The sequence below is a fragment of the Corylus avellana genome, chromosome ca1, assembly GCF_901000735.1.
Source record: "Corylus avellana chromosome ca1, CavTom2PMs-1.0".
NCBI lineage: Eukaryota > Viridiplantae > Streptophyta > Magnoliopsida > Fagales > Betulaceae > Corylus > Corylus avellana.
In genome coordinates this window covers 13510263-13536742 of record NC_081541.1, presented here as the reverse complement: position 1 = coordinate 13536742, position 26480 = coordinate 13510263, and the positions used below count along the sequence as shown (strand labels likewise).

General features: G+C 34.5%; 2 protein-coding genes and 1 non-coding gene across 4 annotated transcripts; 2 read left to right on the top strand and 1 right to left on the bottom strand.

The window, feature by feature from the left end:
- Positions 1–3024: 3024 nt before the first annotated feature.
- On the bottom strand, positions 3025–3220 carry LOC132168262 (U2 spliceosomal RNA). The gene has a single exon (XR_009438785.1). It is a non-coding gene; the product is annotated as a U2 spliceosomal RNA (small nuclear RNA).
- A 4532-nt stretch (positions 3221–7752) lies between these two features.
- LOC132183032 (putative E3 ubiquitin-protein ligase LIN-1) lies at positions 7753–17366 on the top strand. Of its 2 annotated transcripts, XM_059596426.1 has the most exons (17): positions 7762–8821; positions 9247–9319; positions 9522–9791; positions 9909–9988; positions 10107–11228; positions 11635–11776; positions 12850–13095; positions 13172–13466; positions 14062–14183; positions 14711–14830; positions 15082–15213; positions 15311–15433; positions 15692–15802; positions 15888–16034; positions 16102–16227; positions 16873–16989; positions 17101–17366. In XM_059596426.1, exons 1-17 carry the CDS (start codon positions 8034–8036, stop codon positions 17116–17118), a joined length of 4032 nt encoding a protein of 1343 aa, XP_059452409.1. In that variant the 5' UTR covers positions 7762–8033; the 3' UTR covers positions 17119–17366. The 2 variants fall into 2 exon arrangements, with proteins under 2 accessions (XP_059452417.1, XP_059452409.1); XM_059596434.1 differs by lacking the exons at positions 15311–15433; positions 15692–15802; positions 15888–16034; ... (1 more) ...; positions 16873–16989; positions 17101–17366 and having other exon boundaries at positions 7753–8821; positions 14706–14830; positions 15082–15207.
- Positions 17367–18837: 1471 nt separating this feature from the next.
- On the top strand, positions 18838–25724 carry LOC132163641 (protein pleiotropic regulatory locus 1-like). Its single transcript, XM_059574011.1, has 17 exons — positions 18838–19112; positions 19230–19254; positions 19368–19473; positions 19918–19996; positions 20231–20293; positions 20973–21057; positions 21716–21808; positions 22504–22567; positions 22681–22766; positions 22853–22954; positions 23115–23198; positions 23530–23590; positions 23705–23771; positions 23873–23950; positions 24483–24547; positions 24775–24852; positions 25000–25724. The coding sequence occupies exons 1-17, from the start codon at positions 18979–18981 to the stop codon at positions 25170–25172; spliced, it is 1443 nt and encodes a 480-aa protein (XP_059429994.1). The 5' UTR covers positions 18838–18978; the 3' UTR covers positions 25173–25724.
- The last annotated feature ends 756 nt before the right edge of the window (positions 25725–26480 follow it).

The window sequence follows — 26480 nt, the reverse complement described above, 5'->3', positions numbered from 1 at the left end:
CCAGACGCGTATCTCTGATAATGAATTAACTTTTTACTGTAGAAAAAAAATCGATTTTTTATTTTAGTATATATATATATACATATATAATTTTTTTCCTTGGCTTTTCTTAAATTTAGTACAAAATTACTTTTTACTTCTTTATAAAATATATTTTATAATAATTTTTATTACTTTTTTTTATATTATTAAAATATAATTTTTTTTTTTATAAAATACAAATTTCTTACCTACTTTCACTTTTTTTACAAAATTTTAACACAATTTTTAATTAAAAAAAAATGAAAGATGAAAAAAGAAATAATTGTTTATATTAAAATAATATATATGAAACCACTTTTGACTTCTTACACATTTAAAAACACCCTAACAACAAATGGTTGGTTAAATATAAAAAATTTGATGCAAGTAAATTTTTGTGATTTTTTAAAAAAATTTCTTAAACATAAAAAAAATAAATGATATATAAGACATCTGCTATCAGTCTCTTACAATAGTTCTAGGATATTTATTTATTGACATAATATGGATGGGTTTCACCTTTTAATGTAAAAGAGGCGGTGTTAAAAGTTAAAGTACTGAAATAGATAGCGGGCCAGCGGCCCTTTTTTAATTATTTTCCTTAAAAATTGCACACTTTGGATTGGAATAATTATTTAGCAGTAGCCTTGCGGTGATACAATTTACAAAGGGCCAATTTAAGCATCGGGGGCAAGTTAATTGTGTGTTAATATTTTTATTTTAAAAGTGAAAAAAAAAAAAAAAAAAGAGGTAATAATCCATAGGTTTCTATTGAACCGATCCGACCCATTTATGGAACCCGGCCAGTACAAAATCTTTGTGGAATCATCATTCATCATGAACTCTCAACATATTGGACGATGTTCACATGCATGGTGGCTCTGTGTAAGAATTTCTTTGTCAGCAATAATGACCCATACATTTTTTGGTCAGAGAGGCGTGTTTCGTTTGGTCTACTTTCCTAGCAATTACTCCCCTCTGGTTATAGGCCACTCTTGAATTGAAGCCTGAAGGGAACCTTATCAATGAGCTTGGTTGCCGCTTTTTTTTTTTTTTTTTTTTTTTAACTTGTTCACACAAAAGAGAAGAGAATAATTGAAACTATTGACTTTCGTTTTATTAAGCGTGGTCTCAGTTTGGTTGCCGTGATTAGATTATAATTTACCTCATTTCTTAAAAGTGTTTATGATGTTATATATTTAAATTTAAAAAATAAAACCATAATAAATAAATAAAGGGATGGGGAGCTGAAGATCCTGTTTGGTAAACGATTTTGGCTCAATACTATTTATTTCACTTTTTCATTTTTATAACATTATCTTATTTTTTATATTACATTAATTATTTTTTATTATTATTCAAATAATAAAAAATTACTACAAAATAAAATTTTTTTCTTTTTTTTTCTATACCAAACATTTTTACTTTTTTACCTTTAAAACAAAATATCATTCTTACTTTTTTTTTTTTTCGTATCAATTAATTTTTGCTACAATATTAAATCAAAACCCTTTTAAGAAACAAACACACCAGAAGATGGCTGATATGGCAAAATGAGCTCCGTAGGATAAAAGTTCGGTGGGTTTTAGTCAACAAAGCAAATAAAGGGAATTTTTGACTTGCAGCTCTTTCGGCATGCGAGGGGAGGGAAGCCTACGCGGAGAGCGGCTGAGCTGGGAGAATTAGGATTCCTGCAATCCTAAGGAATCCTGATCCGAACTGGGATGGGACTGGGAGGATTCAATGTAATTGCACGGTGTTTTCTAACGGATTGGGATCCTAGCAAAACCCACGAAATTGTTCATCAAATGTTTTTTTTAAATTTTGGCCATTGAATCTCGTATCAGAGTCTATAAGTGGTCACATGTCCTACTAATTAAAAAATAATATTTTATTATTTAAATTGTAAAAATAAAACATAAAACAAAATTAAAAAAATAATAATAAAAAAAATATGGGCGGCCGGCCACCCTAACTGAGCCATAGGAGCCTCCCCTAAGGGCCCATTGGAGTTGGCCGACCAAGGACCGATTGAGGGTGTTCGAACCACCTCATCACTCAACTGGGGTGACTAGCCACCTAATATATATATATATATATATATATATATTTTTTTTGAAAAAATTTTAAATAATAAATTTTATTTTTTTTATTAATGGGACACATGACATCTTATATATCAATAAGATTTAATGCCCAGAATTTCAAAAAAAAAATTGATGGACAATTTCCAATCCGTTTTCTAACAAAGTCTCATTTTTATTATTTTTTTTCTTCTTTATTTTATTAATATTCTTCTTTAGAAACCAGCGGGACCAATGAAAGCACTTGTTTACAAATAGTACATTTATTATTCCAGCATTTACAAAAAGATGAAGCAGAAAACATTAAAAAGCAGTAACAGTGAAATATGTATGGTGCACCTACCACCTACAATGGTTGCGTGCGTGGTATGGTTGGTACTTGGTAGGATTATTAAGCTTTGTTTTGTAAAAATTAATTAAAACTATTAGTTAAAAAATTGCAATCCATTTTTGGGCATCCAATATGACCTCTATAATTATTGGTTGCAAGGCCATTGGATCCCACCATGGATCCTATTCCTTTCTTTTCTGTTTCCCTTTTTTTTTAAAAAATGATTTAGACTGTAACAGGAACATCTCACCTAAAACATTATTGTAGTTTTTCAGACACAGTGTCACTCAATCATAGCTTATTTTCCTAATCATTTAATATATATAGATAGTCCAAACACAAAAGGATGTCAGCAAGGGGCAACTTGCTTTTGGATCCAAACTGTTACATTTAACCTAAATTTATTGTTTTTGTCATGGTTGATGAGTCCAACTGTCCAGCTATATATGTCTTGTTCATGGCCCAACTTCCTAGTTTTTTACAGTGTGGGACTGAATTCTTGGCTCTTAACTAATTTATAAAAATAATTTAGCGTTGGGACTTGCGCAACGCAATTTCCGATTGATAAAAAATTAGAGCTTGGATTGGGAGGGGTGCGCCAGGCCAATGCTATAGTGCAACGCAGAGGCGACGCTCGAGGGCTCCAGTAGCAAGCTACTGTGGCGAGCCTTCCCCCAAGATAAATTAATTTAATATCATGTGGTCCGATGGACCACGTATCAGATATTAAACTGATAAGAACAGATACTACACTTGATCTTAGCCAAAAGGCCGAGAAAGGTATGCTTAATTAGGTTCTTCGCTTTCCTTTTTATATCTCGCGTCTGCTTCGGCCATTTCTCATTTTCTCGGTGTGGGACTAGAAATATTCCCCCAGCACCAACTTAAAAGTGAGGACTGGCGGGAGTGTGTGGATGCAGACCCATGGGCCGTGTCTTTATGTGGGGCAAATAGATATAGACTTGCTTCATGATTAGCCATTTAGCCCAAGCATTGGTGGGGCAAATAGATATTCATGGCTTTGATTGGGAGGTACACGGTGCCTAAAAGGCTAAAAGTAAAAGCTTAAAATGTTTTTTAAAAAAAGTTCACATACAATTCTCTCAATTTACCAATTAATTGACAAAAAGATAAAAAAAAAAAAAAGATAAAAATGACCATAAGTATTTTCAATAAGACAAAAATACTCTAATAAAATTGTGAAAAAAAAATCTTTTAAGGAAATTTTTTTTTTTTTTCTACACCCTAATTTTTTTTTATTAATAGTATTTTCGTTATTGATGGGAAATATTGACAATTTTTGATAGTTTGGAGAGGAGATATTGTCAATTTGGTGATAGTTTGAAGGCATATGTACGTGAACTTTACCCCCCTCCCCCCCTTTTTTTTCTTCAAAGAATTGGTTTGTGATAAATTTTTGTTTTGAAAACATTGCTCATTTCACAAGTACAAATAAGTTTCTATTTTAGAATAAGGTCAAATAAATCAAAATCGATGTTGATAGAATTATTAAATCAAGTTAAATTTATTGAACTTAAAGCAACATTAGTCACTATTCTAAGTGAAAACAACATGAGACCAACTTCTTATTAGAATGACTTGATAGGAATGGCATATATATATCCATGGATCCTGAATCTTAGCTCCCCCACTATTCTAACTTGATTGTTATGCTTTTACGTTCTTTTAGTTTTTGATGAGAAAGTCTAGAGAGAATAAAAAAAATGCATGAATAGACGTATCAAACATTTTCCTTTGTGCTGTCACATGCATCCTATACAATAAAAAAAAATAAAAAAATTAGGTTCTCCATAATAATTAAATAAAATCTCATAGACTGGAGGTTCATTGTTTTTTTGTTTTTCTAATTATAAGCGATTCTTATTTTGCACAATGATTGATGCAACAGAAATGCGCCCGCGATAGTGTATTTGTAGAGTTAAGGTTCTTGACATGGGATTGACAGATCTTTCATGACTAATGCTACAAGTCTTTCTTGAATCATTCCAAGAATGATCTGGTTATTAAAATTATCATTGGGCTTGTTATTAATCATTATTGAATTTTGATCAAATTGTGATTTTAATAGCCACATCATTTTTGGAGGGACTCCAGAAAGACACAAGAGGAACTTCTATAATTACTCGATCTTTCACGACTCGCTATCAGCAAGTAATAAGAGGTTATGGAAAGATTTGTGGAGGCCACTGAATTTCATGGCATGGTCCCAACTCACGTGGGGACTCAATATTATGACACAATGCCTAACCCCACCCCATCCCACCTACCATCCAAGAGCGCTAGACCAGCATGAACCCCATCCCAGTCTGGCCACACACACCATATATACACACAAAAACCTTTGATGTCCATGCAAATTTTTGGACGACCAAACAGAGGTCATACAAAACAATGAAATTAGCTAGTCGCCGGAAGTTTCCTAGTCCCAAAAGGACCAGACCGGAGCCGCTCTGATGCTAAGTTAGTAATTTTTTTTTTTTTTTTTTTTTTTTTTTGAGAAAACTAAATAATGAAAATGGAAGAGGAGAGAATGAGCATAGTGTGTACCTGGGGTGTACTCCTTTTGTGTGAGAGAGGTTCATTGCTCAATTAATATAGTAGCATTGATACTGGTATAAGGTGTATTTTTTTTTTTTTTGGAAAAGTTCATATACCCCTTAAGCCACTACCCAATTAATCCAAACTTTCAATTGTGACCAATGCCCTCCCTAAACTACCAAAAAATTGACAATGTCTCCAAAGGCTAGAAAAAAGAAAAAAATAACCCTAAATGTTTTTTAATAAGATAAAATACTCCAATAAATTTGAAAAAAAAAATTAAGAAAAATAAAACGATTTTTTTTTTTTTTTTTTTTAAATTCCAACCTTAGTTTTTTCTTTTTTAAAATTATTTTTATTGTTTCTTAATTTTACTTAGGGTATTTTTGTCATTGGAGGGACAATGACAATTTTTAGTAGTTTGGGGGGCACATTGTCTCAATTGAAAGTTTGAGATGGACATTATTAATTGAGTAGTAGTTTGAGAGAGTATGTGGACTTTACCATTTTTTTTTTTGTTGAGAAATAAAGTGGTTACAGAGTTTTACCAATAGTACATTAATATACATATTTGGACACCACACTAGCCCAAAAGCCTAAGCTAATAGACTTGTGTTCACTTAGATATATTAACTTTATATATATATTCTCAATGTGAGACTTAACACTTACAAATGCACTCACAATATTTTTATAGTGTAATATATAGCATGTATACCGCACTAATGGCTATGTGGGTGTATAGTTTTTACATGGAGAAGATCTTGATACTGGTTTATTTGTTTTTCTTTAATAGCCTCGTTATCTTTCATGTAAAGGTTGATTGAGTAAGGTCTACCTATAATTTAAATCCCCAACATTAGAATTATTAATAATAATCGCACTAATCTAGCCGTATCAAAGTATCAGTGAAACTAAATCCGTTTTATACTGATCAGACATAAGGATTTCATTGCCGGAGACGAACCTAAATCATAATATTTATCAAACCACTTGGAGACCAACCTGGAACCCTAGATGATACTTAAATACATATAGCTTGAAATGCTTCTTCATGACCATTTGTTTACATAGTATTATGCCCGTGACAGACAAGTTTCCAACCCCACCTGGATATTTCAACACCATCCAACAATGATCAGCTTATAATATCAAAAGCTAATAATATTTCATGGATGATGGAACCTGATGATACCTACACAACTCATTGTAATACACAATTCTCTTCACAGAGATAATCAGAATTCCTCTCTCCCATTTCCCAAAAGAGTGTTGGTACACACACATATATATATATATATATATATATGTGTGTGTGTGTGTGTGTGTGATGACTTTCCTAGCACAAAAACAAAAATCATATCATATATAGAAGAACCAAGAATGGTGTGGGTTAACATAAAACAAAATGGTCCATCAAAGAGGCAAGCGTAGGCTTTTGTAGCTGCTTCAGGTGACGTCCTTTTCTTAAACAGCCTAAAAAATTTAGCCTCTATCACTGAACCACACAGTGAAAGCGGTGACTTATCCTTTGGGGTACTGATATGGATGAAAGAAGATAAACATATATCATTGAAATGCGTGAAATTAAGCTAATTATTCCTTAACCCTTACGATACCCAAAATGAAGAATTATTGTAATTTTTGAAAAATTATGATTCCATTTTAATAATAAACACCCACAATATTCAACGGTTTGCAGGTAAGAAAGGAAAAAAAAAAAAAAAAAAAAATCTCTGTTTAGAGTGGGAGAAAATCATGGGTTTTTATTAAACTTTCTTTATGCTTAATCCACAGAATGTAAGCTTTGAATATTTTTTTTATTAAAAGAAAATCACAGGTCCGTTTTAATGTGTTTGACAATGCGATTTTGCATATCATAAGTGCAATTTTAAACCAAATTGTAAAAATTATATCTTTTGAGGGTGCTCTTTTAAAAAATTACGATTTACAAATGTAAAAAAAAAAATATTTGCATTTCTAAATCGTAGGTAAGGGAAAACGTACGATTTTAAAAGCTAAACTGTAATTTTATTAAACACTTTTAAATCACATGTTTTGAAATTGCAAATCCAATCAAACCCTAAGACAAATAATAAAGATAAAACAAAGTAAAACAATTAATTGGTCTAGTGCAGTCCTTCTAAATTCCAATGCCAAATACTTTGGGTTTGACTCGCATGTTTTCACTGACTTGGGAAGCACGTAACATGGATGTAAAATCCACATCCAAATGATGTAGGAAGAGAAAATAAATGGTAATAGAGAATGTTAGATGAGATGGTCCAATTCATGATGAATTTTGTTCTGATAAGTCATGGTCAGGAAGAATAAAAACAACTACGCCATGTAATACTTCCAAAATAGCTTCAAAGAAAATTGAAACAAGACCAAAAGAGGCCAATTTGAGAACCATGTACATATCCGGCCAAAGAATATATATATATAATTTAAATACAACAAGAGATTTACATGAAAATAAAAACAAAAAATTATTCGGAAATAAAATATCAAGAACAATTAACAACACATGCAAATTATCAGTAGAGTATGCCTAATTAAGGATAAAAATACAGTTTCTTTTGCCACGCATACATGCAAGTTAAATAATTATTTGATGGGAAAAACAAATAGAACATAAAAGAAAGAAAGAGTAAATGGCAGTTCACCTAGTAGAGTAAATGGGTCACATCTATAGATGAACATAGCTTATAATAAGCCAGAAACTTCAAAGACTATTTTCCTAAACTGTAAGCGTAATTATCAGGAAGCGCAAAAAGCACTGAAGTGATCATATGATAAGACTTATTTTCTCATAAAAAGAAAAAGAAAAAAGATAAGCATGTTTGTTTTCTTTCTCCTCTTTCCCTCCATTGATGGAAGCAACGGTCAGTTTTTTGTCTGTAGCTGAGAGGGGCCACTGAAGTTTAGAGATTTGGCTGGAATGGTCACGGGAAATTGTTCCAGACATCTACAACTCTGCAAGTCTCCTACTGGGCACTACATAAAGTACACTTATTATTCCTCAAGAAATCAACATGTCTACTAAATCAATGGTTCCCATCTCTTCTTCTTCTTCTTCTTCCTCTTCTTCTTCTTCAATGGTTTCATCCCATGATTATGAGAGATCAGACCAAAAATCCATACGGGTACTCGTTGTTTCAATCAATAAGTACATCAGTGAACTCTTATCAAATGGTGAGGCCAGGAGTTCTCTAAAACAGAGATGCATCTCAAAGCTGAAATATCAGAAGCAGGAATTCTTCGAATTCGCTGAGCAATCGGTGCTAGCAAATTTTTACTGGGGCATTGACAGCATTGAAACTGCAATCAAAACAAAATGGCTAGAAGAGAGAGCTGAGAGGCTGAGGAATTCAGAGCGAATGCTTCAGGTCCCAGCATTGCTTGATGAGCAAGAATTCACCGCCGGAATTCCAAACCGTTATTTGGTGTGTTGCTCCTACTTTTACCTCTCAGTAGTAAGGAACCTCCAACAGGATGAGTGGCAGGCTGCACTGCATTTTGTCCAAGCCCTGTTGGTGTCTCCAAAACTTGTTCGAACGGAATTTGCACCAGAACTTTGTGAAAGTCTTTTTCCTTCAAGTACTGTGCATGAAAAGAAGGAAAAAATTGGAAGGAGAAGCTTTGCATCTACACATCTGGTGGAGTCTGTAGAGAACGAGTACAGTGAAGCAATGAGGCAGATGGCAAGGAGATACAAAGACTGGTTAATATATTATCAGGTCATGTTTTATGGAGAGACTCCTCTGCGGCTTTGTGGTAGCAGAGATGGTTCATCCCCTGACAATGAATCAGAATGTTATAAGTAAGTTTTTCCCTTGCATTCATCATAACATTTACAGGAAAACCAAATACAATCAATAACTGCAACTTGACATTTGAAAGTTCCTTGTATCTAAGAATTAATCTGAATCACTGCAAACAAGGAAAGTAGTTAGATTTAGCATAAAATAAGCAATTTTCTAATGAATATGGTGTTAAATTACCACTATATCCAAAAGCTTAAGCCGATAAGAAAGAATGTTTAATCGAAATGAGAGGTAAATGTAAGAGACAAGGTTTGATCTCAGAATCTTTGTTCAAATACCATGTTAGATCATTACTTATCCTAAATTCTTAAACTGAAAGAAAATGATCAATTTAATCATTTAATTACTTTTCTAACATATGGGCCTTGTAGCCCAAATGGCTTTCTGCAATATCTCATAATTATTCATTACTGATGAGCAGGCATATAATACCCACTAGCACTGAATCTTCAATTTCAACTGAGCATGGACACAGCTTGGAGAATTATAATAATGTAAGCCTTGATTTACTTCACCAGTACTATTGCATTATTTTAGGGGCTTCTGGGTATTTGTAAATTGCTCATATGTTCTCTGCAGATATCCAGTACTAAAATTAAGTTTCAGAATTACCTATACTGACATGGTTATGTGTAATTTGCAGTTACTAAAAATAGTTTTGTTTGTTTAATTGGTATGATATGAAACTGAATGTAGTATGAGAAGGTGCATCCACTTGATCCTCAAGATATAATAGATGAAATGCTAGAGAAACCTAAGGCAGCCTCTGAAGTTCCCGAATTTGAAGATCATAGGAAAGTGGGTAGATCATTGGATCAACTGTCAAAATTTCAAGTTCACAGTGGAGAGCTCAAAAGAAATTCAAGTATCAGATGCCTACAGGATTTGCTGAAGGAATCCCAGTCAGATACGCCAACTTCAGAAGATTCATGCTACAATGATTCTCAGTCTGGCAGTGACATGGAGGTAATTGCTCCAAAGACATTACAATATTGGCCAAGGATTCTGTTGTTGAGAAGAAAACTACAATAAGCATGTCTCTTTCTTGTATTGTTGAGGCTCACTCGTCTCTTTATGAATCAGGTAGATATGAATGACACAAAATGCTCAATGAGAATTCCAACAACAAATGCTGATGATCCACCGCCAGAAATTTGTGATCAGTTTAGTCCACAATTGCAACAATATACCACTTTCTTTATGATTCCTAAGTCCACTAATCCATAAACTGACATCAGAACTATAACTATTTTATTAAAGTCATTGCATTAATCTGTACAGGAAGATGCAGGCTCCTTGCTCCACATCAGACCCAGATCCATGCACTCCTCAGAAAATGCCGGCCATTGAAGCCCCTGGCAAATTAAGTATAGCCATTTTGCAAGATAGAGATGAAAATTCAAATACCCTTTGGAATCACCATGTAAAGAATGAATCAACTCAGAGGACATTAAAGCCAGAAAAATTCCAGCTCTTTAATCATATAGCATCTTCTACATCTCTGCAGAAATGTAGGATCGCCCTGACCGATCACCAAGGAAATGCTGCAAGAAATCTACAGAACTCAAGAAGCTGGAGAAAATTTAATAAAGTTTGTTCACATTCTCAAAAAGATTCCACAAGTGAACTATTGGGAATACTTGAAACGACAATTTCAGAGCTGTGTTTTGCAGAAGGATTGGGAAAAAGTGACGAAGATTTTGCAGTAGAAGTTACTAAAATTTACAAAATGTTAAACTACAAAACTGAAATAAAATATGCTATGTTAAAGGAAGTAATTCTGGATCAGCTGCTTTCAGATATATCAACTTCCAAAGAGGAAAGAGTAATTAGGACATCGGTGTCTACATTGACAACAATCATTTCAGCAAACAAGTCATTCATCGAAGACATCAAGAAAAAAGGCTTACAGTTGTGTGATTTGGCAAGGGCTCTGAAGCAAAATGTGCATGAGGCTGCAATTCTAATCTATCTAATAAATCCATCTCCTGCAGAAATTAAGGCATTAGAAATCTTACCAGCACTAGTGGAGGTTGTGTGCACTTCAGACAGTTACAAGGGTAGGACAGCATCAGATCTGCTGACACCTCCTGGAGCATCACTTATGATTATTGAAGTGTTAGTAACTGCATTTGACCAAACCATGAATAACAAGCACTTGGCTGCAATCAATTCTCCCCATGTTCTTTGCAGGCTCCTAGATGTAGCAAGAACTAATAATCTGGATGAGTTTATCTCTTTGGCCACTATACTTGTAAAGTGCATGCAATTTGATGGGCAATGCAGAAAATATATATCCCAATCTACTCCTGTGGCTCCGTTTATTCATCTACTACAAAGTAACGAGAAGTGGGCCCAGTTCATAGCACTCGAGTATTTTCATGAGGTCCTTCGCGTACCAAGGTACAAAAAATACTTCAAAATCATTATTCTACATGCTATTTCCTATTTAAATATAGTTTTTAGAGAGCTATGCAGTTACTGTATGTATAAAAAGTTTGGTATGGAGTAACGAGTGCTTTTTACTCCATACTTGAATGTAATCTCCTAAATTTCGGAGAAACTAAAAGTTGGTCCAATGATTGATGTCTTGCTGACAGAGGAGAGTTTCGCATAGATTAACCCCTTCATATATATATATGTGAGCATAATTCTTTCACTGAACCAGTGAGTCTACTTACATGCATGTCATAGAGAATCTTTCATCTCATCCATTTGTAAGGATTAACTGGTAGAGTTATTTGGTCTAGTCTTTCCACAATCCTAGCCCTATGAAGGTCTTCTGACATTTATTTTTCAATTCTGTCAGGTCATATGCCATTAGCTTGTTGCAGAAAATACAAAAAGAAGGAAGCACCGATATTATGCACAAACTAATGGACTGTATCCAACACTTGCAACCCGACTACCAACTTTTGGCAGCAAATTTACTGCTTCAATTGGACACAATGGTAATTTTATGATCATTTAGGTCATAGCTGCCATTAAGGCTTAGATAGTAAAATCAGAACCGAATATGGAACCAGGTAGTTAACGACTGCACATAATATATTGTCTTATTACCTTGCACTCAGTAGTTATAGTTGCCAACTGACCAAGGTAGGATCGAAGGGCACAAGCATTACAGTTCTATAGAACTGCAGCCAGCTATAGCATATATGTATTGCTCTTACACCCTCTATTAAACTGGTTCCCTCCCAAGACATAGAGTTGATCTTGGAGACCAAAAATTTGGTGCTATAAGAAAGCTAAGAAGTTAGAATAACCTCTAAGCGCTACAGATTGGCCATTTTTCTCTTCTTCTTTTCATTTTTCACAGCAGTGTTTCCAAATATGATACCGTCCTATTTTAAAAGTTATATTTAAACAAGCAAAATGTAAGAATTTAGGCAGATGTTGAAGACAGATAGAATGTGCATTTTTTTCATATATATTCAAGGAAAAATCAGTCTTTATACAGGGTCCAGCGTTCTTCCTTAAATAGATGGCTGGTGGAGTCTTGGGATCTCTCAGGAAATATTTTTACAATAGATAGCCTCTTGTTCTTGCTCGGGCTTGGGGGTTTGTAATGTGCTTCTCTTGTAGCCTTGCTTGTTGCTATAAGGGTCTGTGGGACTGGCTCCTGTCATATTGTATTCTTGAAGTTTTGTTTTCATATAGTACAATATATTTCTTCAAGGTAAGCTCAAAGGAATGGTTGTTTCAAGACAGGCGGGCTGTGGGATTCTATTATTAAGGAATTTCATTCACCACAGATGTCCAGGGGATTTTGGACTGAATTTGTTATGAGTTCTCAACAAAGGGATCTAACTAATCAAAACTCAACCAATTTTTAAAAGCTTGTCTAGTTTCTTTTTAAGAAACACATTATATCTATTCTGGAATTCAGACAGATATGATAGGCCATAAGATTAGGATTGAGTGATTAAATTCAACTTTTTTCTGAGATTTAAATTAGTCAATTTAGACTTTAAGCCTCCAAAGGAAGCTTTAGTTAACATGGTTAGGCGATGAATATGTGCAGGATAATTCATCTGACAGAAGAGTGTTCAGAGAAGAAGCTATGAAGGTCCTTCTGAAGTATCTAGAATTTGAAGAAAACTCTGATATGCAGCTATTATCTGCATTCATCCTATCAAATCTTGGTGGAACGTATGCTTGGACAGGGGAACCATATACAACAGCATGGTTGGTTAAAAAGGCAGGTTTAACCTCTCCGTGTCACCGGAACATGATAAAAAACTTTACCTGGTCGGATAAAAGCCTACAGGTGAGCTGTAAGGAAATATATATTGGTTTTTATAGATATCACATATACCAACAAAGAAAATTCGATGGATTTGCAGGATGCTTTCACAGACTCATGGTGCAGCAGGATGAACAGAAGCATCATTAACATTGGGAATCCTCTCTTCTATGCTTTAGAAAAGGGGCTAAAAAGCAATATAAGGAAGGTATCTAGGGCTTGTCTAACAACTATTGCGTGGCTTGGATGTGAAATAACAAAGAGCCCAGATAGCTTTAGACATTCTGCATGTGAGATCTTACTAAGTGGGATTGAGCAATTTTTGCATCCTGGATTGGAGCTTGAAGACAGGCTTCTAGCATGTTTGTGCGTCTATAACTATGCTTCTGGCAAAGGTAATGCCCTCACAATAATTTATCTATATGTAATAACCACTTTACAATAACATAAAACAAAAGAGATTGAATCCTGTTACATATGCAAGTCTTTCCTGTGGTACCCACTATAGTGGTTATAAAAATGATCATTGATAGGTATTCACTCGGTTAATGGTATTAGGACAATTCATGGAACTTACTTTGTTGTGTTTCTCATACAAAAAACTATAACATTGATCTTTATAGCACTTGCTTTGAGCATATTCAGCATTATACATGGAATTATATTCCACATCAAACGGAAAGTAGATATATTTACATTTTGCTCTTCCCTATAGGAACAGTCCTATTGTTCTATGAGATTCCATGTACCAAATGAGAGAGTTTTACCTCATATGCTTTGAAAGTCAAATTGGAACAATTTTAGCCCATTTGTCCAAATGCCCCCTTAAATGAAAATACATGTCAAAGACTAAATAGAATTAAGCTTTCGTAACTAAATAGCCATCAAAAACTCTGCAACAATTGATTTCAAGGACACATGCCCCTCAATAAGATAATGGTAGAGAATGCAATTTTTCCAACACAATCTTAGATGAATTTCTTTTTGCAGGGATGCAAAAACTCATTTATTCTTCAGAAGGAGTAAGGGAGTCGCTAAGACGCCTTTCAAACATAAGCTGGATGGCAGAGGAATTACATAAAGTGGCTGATTATTACCTGCCCAACAAATCAGTGAGTACTCGAGCACACTCCAAGTTGCAGAATTATTCCATTTAGGCCCTTCTTTTTCTCCTCCTCCTGCTTCTTCTTCTTCTTCTTCTATCTAAGAATCAACCTAACAATCAATCTCTTGCTTCAAAAATTAAATTTTTCCCCGATATGTTGCTTCTAAGAAGAAAAAAAAGACAAGCAGAAACATTTTAGCCAACAAAGGCAACAATTGATAGCATTGAATGATATTTTTGTAAATGAAATATACATGATGTGCTTACTGCTTAAATACTACAGTGAAAACAAATCGTCAAGCAGAGGCAACTAAGAGAACATTTATAAGATATCCAACTCAAAATGCATCCACCAAACATGGCCAATTTGTGTTTTACATTTTGAATGATTAGCCTAAGAGAGAGAGGCCCTATCATAATAAGTCCTAAATATATTTGTAAATATATTTGTAAATGATAATATATATAATATTGACCATCAGCAATGGATGTTGATTCACTTTCTTGCCAAATTCATCACAATTGCAAGAGCAGCGTATTTCTTGTGTTCACACACAAATCCTGGAGGTGGGTCTTAAAGGCAGTGGAGCTGTATGTGCCCTCATCTACTACAAGGGACTGCTTTATAGTGGATACTCAGATGGTTCAATTAAGGTAAGAAAATATGTTACCTACTTCAGATATGAAGATCATTGCCTCTCTTATGTTACAGTTGTACACTAAAAGCATAAGCACATTGCTTCTTGATCAAGAAGCTGCCAAAAGATATCCTTCTAAAGCTAGCTAATGTTAAGCAACACTCGCTTGAAACAAGGTCCCTACTACCACAATGTGTGGGAAATCAAAATGAAAGATATCTGATGTATAGTATTAAATGTAATAATGACATCTGTTACACTGAATAGGTGTGGGACATCAGGGGGCAATCAGCCATACTTGTAGGGGACGTGAAGGAGCACCAAAAGGCAGTGACATGTTTTTCACTTTATGAACCAGGAGATAGCCTTTTAAGTGGCTCCAACGATAAAACTATTAGGGTATGGTAAAGTTCTCTTGCAGTGACCTCTTTCTTTCTTCCCCGGAATGGATTGCAGAAAATTGAACAAAATATCATTCAAACTGCACCTTCTACAGGTTTGGCAAATGCTCCATAGGAAATTGGAGTGCGTTGAAGTAATACCAATGAAGGAACCAATTCAACAGTTAGACGCATATGGCAAAATGATTTTTGTACTTACCCATGGCCATGGGTTGAAGGTAACAAAAGAAAGTGACTGTAGAATTAGTAGTAGAATGATGAGGATTATAATGACTAAATATTCAGGACAGACGTGTGTGTGCACATACAACACACACAATGAAGCTCAAAAAGTTCAATATAGTGAAGCTATATAAGAAGAACATGAAAACTTCCAATTGACTTTCAGAAGGGGAAAAAGAACAGAAACAAAAATTCCCATTGCAAATAAATTTTAAGATGACCATTTAACTACACAAAGTTTTTTCTTTCAACAGGTACTTGACGCATCAAGAACAGTCAAAGATATTTGCAGGAGCCAAAATGTGAAGTGTATGAGGGTGTTTCAGGAGAAGATCTACGTAGGCTGCACAAATTCAAGCATACAGGTTAGTAAGTTAGTTTAAGGGTCATGCATGCTTGTTAGAAATTCATGCACTAACTGAAACATACGTGATGTGGAACTCTTCGTAGGAGTTTTCTATAACAAACAACCGGGAGCAAGAAATCAAAGCACCAGCAAAGAGCTGGAAGAGGCAACACAAGCCCATCAGTTCAATTGTGGCATACAAAGATTGGCTTTATTGTGCAAGCGTAACTGTTGAAGGTTCAAGCTTCAAGGTAAGAACAAGAACTGTATACATATATACTATGAAAGAGCCTTCCACTGAATGGTCAAATAATGTAGGAATGGAGAAGACCTGGCAAACCCCAAATGTCAATAGCAATAGGCAAAGGAGACAATGTGCTAGCAATGGGAGTAGTGGAAGACTTCATATACCTAAACTGCAGCTCATCAACAAACAACATTCAGGTAACTGATTTATTCTCTCAAAAGCAGACTATAATTGACAGAATTTACAATATTAAATGTGACTGCCATGTGGAATGACCAATGGTATTACCTTCTAATTTACTGAACCAGGATTTCTCATTCGAAGGGGCTAAAATATAAATGAGGGGTCAAATTTAATTTTGATAGGAGCTAAGCTTAGTTTTTAAGGCTAAAAATACATATATATTTAACTTAATAATAAAGTATGAAAGAAAATTTGAAAACCAAGGGGAGCTCTTGGTCTTTATGTAGTTCTATTACTGCTTCTAAAGTACAGAGAAGTGTAGGATTCATTGGATGACCCACTTAAGAACTACAGTTCTAATGTCGGTGAGATAGACATGAGAACTGTTCTAATGAGATGTTAACATAATATATTGAGAGACCACTTAACTTATGGGTTTAGATCCAATTTTATATATTGTATTAATCACTCACATTAGTGACTATTACACAATGTGGGACGACTTAACTTTCACCTTCACATGTATATATTTCAACATATAAATATTCTAAATGATTAATAAAAAGTGGTGTCATTAATACATAACTAAGACGAAATGAATTTCGAAAGCTACCAACATCTCATTGAATTTTGACGTACTTTGTGAAAAAAAAAAAAAGATCTGGTTGAGAGGGACACAGCAGAAATTGGGGAGGATTTCAGCAGGCAGCCGGATAAAAAGCCTCCTCACTGCCAATGACATGCTACTGTGTGGCACGGAGTCGGGGATAATCAAGGTTTGCACATTCAAAGCATCTACCTTTTAAGCTACTTTACTCTATTTTTTTTTTTTTTTTATTCATAATGATTTTTACCCTAACCTACCAATTAATCCCCAAAATCAACAGGGCTGGATCCCCTTGTAGCAGAAGATTTGAAACTTGGAGATTTGGGTATCATCAACTACCAATAAATGTATGCTGCAGAGAAGGGCGAGTTTTGATTTATTCAGAGCACAATATATTGTGAAATGTATATCTCAAAGAGGGATAGAACTATTGTATAATCGATCACTGTACTTATACTAGTTTCATCTTTCAAGAGAATGTCAGTTTTCAAACGTGTATATCAAAGAAACGTTATCTGTAATATTATGTACCAACAACTTCCTCAAGCTCAATTCCAACATCACCATCCGCAAGAACATTGCCATCTCTTCTGCAACATGTAGGGGCTATCAAGATTCGACCATCGGCGGTTCCCCTGTAGGCTGTAGACCTCGTTGTTGGCGAGGCCGAAGCAGAATTTTTGGCCGTCTTTTAGAAGTTGGCACCAGGCTTAGAGAGCAATCATCTTGGAAGAAGACTCCCATAGAGCTATATATACTCTCTCCCAAATCATTCCCAAATGGTAAAATGGGAAATCCGCTTGCAGTCTTGCAGAATCTGCCTCAACTCAAATCTTTCTTGTTTTGAACTAGTGCTCATATCTCTTTCCCTCCTCTCTTATTTGGGTAAACATTACCGCAATTTTCCGTCAATTTTGTAATTATGCCCTCAAATTTTCAAAACATCTTTTAAAAATTTGAAATATCATACCTTTTGTAAAAATTCGAAATTCCCAAAATACCTTTTAAAATATTTATAAAATAACAAAAATATATTGAAATTAGACGAAACTACTTGGGATTTCACTTTCTCGGTTAAGATTTAATGTTGGATTTTGAGGTTAATTTTACAAACTTTTGAAATATAATACTTTTAAATTGACATTTTTTTTAAATTGAAGGCCTATTTGGTTTATGAAATAGACATTGGAATCAAATGACTATTCCTATGGAATAACTATGTTTTTGTTTGGTCTCTAAGGGGTAGTTCAATCAGCTGTGAACCACACCTCATGAAGTGGAGGTTACTAGTTTGAATTCTCATATCCTTCCTAGGAATAATTACTATTTCCTTACGTAAATAAATAACTATTCATCTAAAAAAAATTTAGAAGAATAACTATTCCTTAAGGAATTGATTTTTTTTTTTTTTTTTTTTCTAAAAACATTATTTTTTATTTTATTTTAAAATTAAAAAAAAACAAACATAAAAAATAAAGTGGATAGTCAATAGTCCACCACCTTGAATATCCAGTCAATTATATTTAAAGAGTATTTTTGTTCCATAAAAAAAAAAAAAAATCTTAAAATATAACTAACTAAATAGTATTCTGTTGAAGTTCTCCAAACACAAGACCAAACCCTTCAATTGTTTATCCTTTTGAACTCTTTGATCTGTGTCCATGAACATTATTCAAATCAAAGGACTTCAATATTCAAATAAATTGATTTTACGAGCTATTCATTATGAGTAATTATACACACTTCCAATTTTTTATATTTGCGGTGCACATATTCGAGATTTATTTTGTAGATGATGGATCTGAAGGGCATTATCTTGCCGAGATTTCCCCTCATAATTAACTTCTAAAATTATTATTAAATTAAAATTCAATAAAAACTTATAATTTTGAAAACCACTTAAAAATATAAAAAAAGATATATATTATTATTTTTTTTAATCTTTTTCTCATCATCGAGTCGAATTTATCGAAACCTATATCGAGTTCGCGCGGTTCGTTTCACACACTCATCTGCTAATTACCAAAAAGGAAAAAAAAAGGAAAAAAGCCCCGGCTTTTTTGTCGATCTTGGTGGCTAGGGTTAAGCCTCTCTCTCTCTCAAACCGTCGAACTAGGCCGATCTAGAACTCTCCGAGAGTGACCGCTGACCCTGGAAGATGCCAGCGGCCACGGTGGAAATGGAGCCAGTGGAGCCGCAGTCACTGAAGAAGCTCAGCTTCAAGTCCCTCAAGCGAGCCCTCGACCTTTTCTCTCCTCTCCATGGCTACCTCGCTCCTCCTGACCCCGAGAGGTAAGCCTCCATTTTTCCCCCAAACCCAATTCGTTTTTTTCTTAGAACCCTAGTTTCATAGCATCCAGTTGATTGACTTCTTTTTTGTTTTTTTCTTTCTGAATTTCCATGCTGCAGCAAAAAAATTCGCATGAGCCACAAGGTCAGTGAATTTTAGTTGTGTATGAAAGTAAAAAAAAAAGTCTCGGAATGTGTATACGTGAATGGTTTCGGTTTTGATGGCTTTTGAATGAAAGGGGTTGATTGGGTTTGTAGGTATGCCTCGAGTATGAAGGAATCAGAGCCGCAACGACGAGCCAACCATCTCGGGAGGCTAATGTCGTTCAACCTCCGGTGACGCCCAATATCCTTGCTCTTCCAGGTACTTTTTACACTGTATTGATAAAAGTTCCATGATTTTTGCGCACAAATTTGTATGTAATTAAGCCTTTCTAAGCGAACCAAGTTGCATTAATTAACATTACAAGGTCGGTTATTTTTTAAATTTAGGATATATTGGTACTGTTAGTGATTCTGTTACTGGAATTATATGTGATTATTGATTCTCTTAATGGAATTATATGCGAGTTGTGTTGCAGTACATGTGCTTCATTTTTTCTAATCATGTAGTAGTCCTATGTGATGTTGAAGAATCAAGGCGTTTTAAGTCTAATTTTTGTTTGTTGTGTTTCTTTTTAAAGAAAAAAAAAATTCCATTTGGTGAGGGAAATAAAATTCATGAAAAAATTCTGCCAGTGTATAAATTTTTACTGGAATGACATTGGTTTTAACTGTTATATTGGGATGTGTTATTATTGTTTTGAAGGTCCAGAAATTTCAAGTGATCACCAGCAGGGAGGAGCTCAAAATGCTCTAGTTGGTCCATCTATTCAACCAAAGGCATTGTACGTATTCTCACTCTGTTTGAATAATAATCTGACAATCTGACTGTGGTGATGAGAAATTCTCAAGATATGGATTCAGGAGTGGTAATATAGAATAGTCTCATAACTCTGAAGCATACTAACAACCCCCCCTCCTTATTCTGTTTTATTAAACATTTTCTGTTGAAATCTTTTATATAGGAAACCTTTGCCATTGTATTGAACTATTGCTGATGATTCATGTTTTGTTTCCAGGAATGATGTAGGTCTACCTGCCAAAAGCACTGTAGTTGTTTCTACTTCGGGGTCATCTGAAAGGTTTTAGCTTCTTCTGTATTATGTTTATGAGATACATGCAAATGTCTAGCATATATTTTTTTGGGGATAACCAAAGAACCCATAATTTCACAAACAAGGATTTTGCGTTCTCCTAATAATTCGTTCTTAATTGCTTCTCATTTAATTATGTTACTTAGCATCATTTTATGCTTAAAAGTCTTAAAAAGAAAAAGTGTAGTAATTTTTTGAAGGGCTGCTGTTCACAATATATTGTTGCAGACGAAGATAAATAAAATTTGATATGGTTGAAGAGTTGAAATTCTTTCAAGAGTATTTTTCACATTGTGTTTGCTTTGATATGTTAATGTTGATATATCTGATATCAGTTTGAAATTATTTTGAGATCTTTAAAGGCCTTTCACCAGATTAATTTCATTATATTGCCTGGTATCTTGGCACATATGCCCCCTTTTGTTGAAATTCACATGCATCATGTGCCGATACACTTTAAACCTTTGTTATTGTATATTTTCCTTCAAAAATGCACTTAGGGAACATTATAATTGATTTTTTTCCCCTTCTTTCCTGAAGATACCAGTAGGCAATTGATGGTTGATAGAGTATTGTAAACCTGTGTGCTGCAAAATCTTGCAAATCAATGCTATTTAATGGAATATAGCCCAATTTGGCTTATGTTGCTTTCATTTCCTTCTTGTAGGAACTTATCCACGTCTGCTATAATGGAAAGAATCCCAAGCAAATGGCCACGACCTGTGTGGCATGCTCCATGGAAGACCTACCGGGTAAGCCTTTAAAAAAAAAAAAAAAAAAGTGATTAATGGATAGGCTGTTGGTGGTGGCACAATTGTTGTAGATTTTTTTAATTAAATTACATGATTGTATGAAAGTTTTATGATAGAAATTCTCCATTTTTTAATTTTTTAATTTATTTTTATTTTTATAAGTAATCAATTGTGTTCCTTTCTTTTTCCTGAAGAAACTTTCGTTGTAATTTTTTTTTTTTAAGTAATTTGTACATTTACAGAGAACTATAATTGTACATCCTTTTAGATAGTTAAAAATAAAGCGTTAAGTTCCTACTGAGAACATGCCATTAATATGTCCACAGTATTGGTTAATTTCTACACCAAATGTGGTATACATGCAATTAGTTAGGCTCATGTCTTAACGCAAAATAAAATTGAAGAGGAAAATAATGAATATGTGTGTGAGTGTCTAGGCAGCTAAAACCAAGGAAAAAAGTATTGGAAGTTCATATTGTTCTACTAACTATAATAAGTAGTGATTCATAACTCATTTTCATTAGTTTGGCCTTGCTTGGCTTACAAGTTAGGTTGGCTTGCTCCTCTTTGCAGGTTGACTTCTTTGATTGTGTTTGTTAACTGAATATGCTAATTTTGGTTTAAAGCCTTTGTAACACTTTTCAATTTCATTTTGTAGGTCATCAGTGGCCACTTGGGATGGGTGAGATCTATTGCATTTGATCCTAGTAATACATGGTTTTGTACTGGCTCTGCAGATCGCACAATCAAGGTATCCAGCTTCAATTTAGTTAATTCAAATTAGTTCTAGAGAGTTGTTCTAAGGATTTGATATCATAATCATTTGAGCTTGCTTTGATGCCCTTCATAATTTGTCTTCTGCTTTTTGTTGTATTAAATTTACTGTCCCTGATATCTCTAGCATAACATTTTCTAAAAATTTATTGTCTAGTTTGAAAAAATTTATTTCTCATGCTTGTGGTAAATTTGGAAATGTATTGGGAGAACTTGGGCAGGAAATGGTAAATTTTTTTAACAAAGTTGACCCATCTAAAAAATTACTGTATTCCAAAGCTCCGATACTGCAAAAATGGATGGATCAGGAGATGGTGAGTCTGTTTGGCAACACTTTTTGCCCAAGCTTAACAAGCAACTTAAAACACAAAACACTCAAAACTATTTTTACCTTTGTGTCAAATTAAAACACTTTTTTCTAAACAAAAAACAAAAAGCACCCTCTAAAAGGTTTTGCCAAACGAATTCCGTATTTTTGAGATTTACAAACGGAAGACTTTTTTTGATAAGTAATATTTCTGAGATTTGAAAACTGAATATGGTTGTGCAATAATCCCAATGTCCCCCAATATTTTATACCTTGTGATCTATCTTTCTCTCATAAGAGAGTTGGCATTTCGTTGTAAGGCACAAGTACTGAGGTTTTTTCCCATTTGATTTTTGATTGACAAGATATGGGATGTGGGAAGTGGAAGGCTAAAACTCACACTAACAGGACATATTGAGCAAATACGAGGTCAGTTCCTTACGTTTTTCATGGTACGTCAAATTCCATTGGCTATCTGTGGTATGGTTAATGACCATATTAATCGAGAACTAACATGGTAAAAAATGTGTTTTATTTTGCAGGCCTTGCTGTCAGCAGCAAACATACATACATGTTTTCTGCTGGTGATGATAAACAAGTTAAATGTTGGGACCTTGAACAGAATAAGGTCAGAACCTCTATATAAATTCAAATGTTCAATGCTCTATTGTATTAGTAATTCTGGTTGTTAATAATATATTTATTGCTTTTTAGGTTATCCGGTCTTATCATGGTCATCTAAGTGGTGTTTATTGCTTGGCTCTTCATCCCACTATTGACATTTTGCTCACTGGGGGACGTGATTCTGTCTGCCGGGTATGTGGTTTATCAGTATGATAGAAGTTCATAGAACTTCTCTCATAACAATTGCTATATTTTTAGCTTCTGACTACAATGATTGTGTGTGTGTTTTTAGTTCTTGGTAAGTTGGGATCAGAAAGATGATTTTGTGATTTGATGGAACAACAATGTTTAGGTCTGGGATATTCGTAGCAAGGCGCAAATATTTGCTCTCTCTGGCCATGATAACACTGTTTGCTCAGTGTTTACTCGACCTACGGTATGCTGATTCTTTATCTGATTCACAGCTTTTTTCCTTTTCTTTTTCTTCATTCATGATGCTATATTTAGATACAAGGGCTGTCAACAATTTTGCTGCCTCATCTGTTTTATGTGGTATAGGACATAAGTAGAGTATCCTTTGGAAGTTCATTCACACGTGAACTTAAATATATTGTTATTGTTAATTAGAGTATCATTTGAAAGTTCTTCTGTTTTATGGAGATTACTATACATGTTCGGGGCTTTGTTATTGTTAATTCTATGTGAATTTTTGCATCAATGGGCGGGGATTTAGTTTATGTATGAAACTATGTTTCTTATGTTTTCAGGATCCACAAGTTGTTACTGGCTCCCATGACTCGACCATCAAGTTCTGGGACCTCAGATTTGGTAATTTGGGATTTTTTGATTGATTTAATTTCTTAATTTCCATGTTGATATTCATGTTTTTATTTATTTATTTTATACTATGCATTTGTTTATGTATAAATTGTTGCTTTGCAGGAAAAACAATGTTAACTCTCACCCACCATAAAAAGTCGGTTCGAGCAATGGCAGTGCATCCCAAAGAGTAAGTGCCTTTATGTATTACTTGTTAAATAATAAAGTTATGGCTTATAATTTCATGCTTTTATCAAAACATATTTATTAACGATTTTCTCTTTTTCTCAGGCATTGTTTTGCATCTGCATCAGCTGACAACATTAAGAAATTTAACCTTCCAAAAGGGGAATTTTGCCACAACATGCTGTGAGTTCTCATCCAACTTCTTTTTTTTTTGCATGTGAATTTGTGGACACTTTGCTTTTCTTCTCTGCTACGATGTTAATATTGTGTCCATTTCTTTAATACGAGATAGATTATGGTTGTTTTCTTTTTCTTTTTTAGGAATGTGATTGCCGATAGATGGCCATTTATTGATAGTCTGAAACAGCTAATAAGTGAAAGCTGCAAATTATGAATCCCTAGAATTTGATGACTTTTTTGTTGGAAGGAAGAAAATTGTCTGCAAAATGAATGATGCTCTCATACTTATCAAAAAAAATGAATGATGCTCTCATTTGTTTTGTAAGCATATATGTTTCCGTTACTTTTTACTCCATTTGAATTAACTTATGCTGCAATCTGTCAAAAATCAGTTGGTAAGATTCCACTCTAAGCATCCACTGAAATGGTTCACACACCCCCCTCCCCCCCCTTCCTTTTATTTTTTTCAAGTAGTAGTCATTTATTAAGTCTAATGATAAACTGATATTCTGAGGTTTTGGCCTTTTCTGAGCAGCTCTCAGCAAAAAACTATAATCAATGCAATGGCTGTCAATGAGGAGGGTGTGTTGGCAACAGGAGGTAGGATTTAATACACGTTGTTTGTAAATTTATAACTTCCATTGGAGCAATATGTTTCGGTGTCTGATGTCTAGGTGCACCATCTACATTTACTCTTTCATACCCTTGTTTTCGATCTTTTTTTGGAAAGATTAGGTGCTTGCTTGTAATTTCACACTGAAGTTGACAAGGTTTCTAGAAATAAATTGCTAAATCTTTCTAATCTTCCCTTGTTTTGTTTCTGTAAGGTGACAATGGGAGTTTGTGGTTCTGGGATTGGAAGAGTGGTCACAATTATCAGCAAGCCCAAACAATTGTACAGCCTGGTATTGTATTTTTTGCTTCTTCTTTCTTTCTTTCTTTTTTGTTTTTTGTTTGTTTGTTTTTTTTCCTTTTCACTTTTTTGGTTGTGGGGGTGTGGGGTGGCTTTGATAGGAGTCAGAGGTTAATCACTGATAAATACTTTCTTTCAGGTTCACTGGATAGTGAAGCTGGGATATATGCTATTTCCTACGACCTAACTGGTTCAAGACTTATTACTTGTGAAGCTGACAAGACAATTAAAATGTGGAGAGAAGATGAGAATGCCACGCCAGAAACTCATCCCCTTAATTTTAGACCACCCAAAGATATTCGGCGGTTCTAGTGGTTGTCCTACTTTTTGCTCTGGTCGGTCGTGTCGTATCGTGCAGCTTGACATTGATTTGGCAAATGTGAAGCAAAGTTTGGTCCTCAATTATCTGGCTACTTGATTTTAGCGGAACAGGCTGCTAATTCCTTCTATTAACCACAGAGTATGCAAGGCTGTCTGGGAAAGAATATTTGCAAGCGTTAATGTAGCATCATGGCCTACAGGTGGAAACTTCCAAAGATCTGCATAAATTTGGTTTAGGAAGAAGTGTGTGCTAAAATACTGAAAGATTTGGCCGTTCTTGTAGAGTAATTGTGTTCCTAAGTTTCCTTTTTGGTTGATGTGGCTCAAAGTTCAGGTAAACATTTCAAACATTTGGCCGACTCCCAAACTTCTTTGAAGTGATAGATGATAGTGTAAGGTTGGAAGTTTGGGTCAACGGAAATTTGGTGTGGCTTGAGAAAAGGATATTTCAGTTTCAGTTATCAGTAGAAAATGTGATTACAGATTTGTATGTTAGGCACATTTGATAATAGTTCTTCGGTAATAATAATAGGTTCAATCTAACTCCTTACTTGACCCAAAAAAAAGAAGAAAAAAAAAAACTCGTATTTGCATTTACAGTTTTTTTCCAATTTCATTGATGATAGTAGTATGAAAGAGTTGAAGGATTTGGTTGTTTTGAGTTGGTCGGGACAAGTTGTGGTCATTGGGATATGGTTATTTGAACCTAATCATAGTTGTTGATTGAAACGAAGGTTGTCAAACTCAAACATACTCTTGCATGTGCAAACGTGGGGCTCCCCTTTTCTTCATAGACAAAATAGGAAGGTTGGTCTGCGCCTAACACACACCGAAACTAGGTCATTGACCGACCTGTCGTTGTTCTCACTACGCAGGCTCGGTTACCTGGCGGCTTAAGGAACATCACTTGTTTCTTTGTTTCTTCAACACCAGACGATATTGTTTCCCAGAAGTCATAAGCAGAGGTTGTGCTGTGCTGTGCTAAAAGGGGTTTAATTAAATTAGCACCCTCTTCAAATCCACCGACTAGTTGCTTAATTTTGCATCCATGCAATTTGAGGTATGACATAATGACAAGGAATAATAATATATAGCCAATTACTACAATCCTCATTTCCTTCAGTCCCCGATTTGCTGCCTGCCACGATCAAACATGTCATGGATCAAAGGGGTGTGATGTCATTTCACTGTAAGCAGAACTTTCCCACTTCTAGGCTCTAGCATAATTTATCAAAAACAAAAAGAAAAAAAGAAAAAGAAAAAGAAAAAAGACGTGTGATGTAGATCTCGACTGAGTCA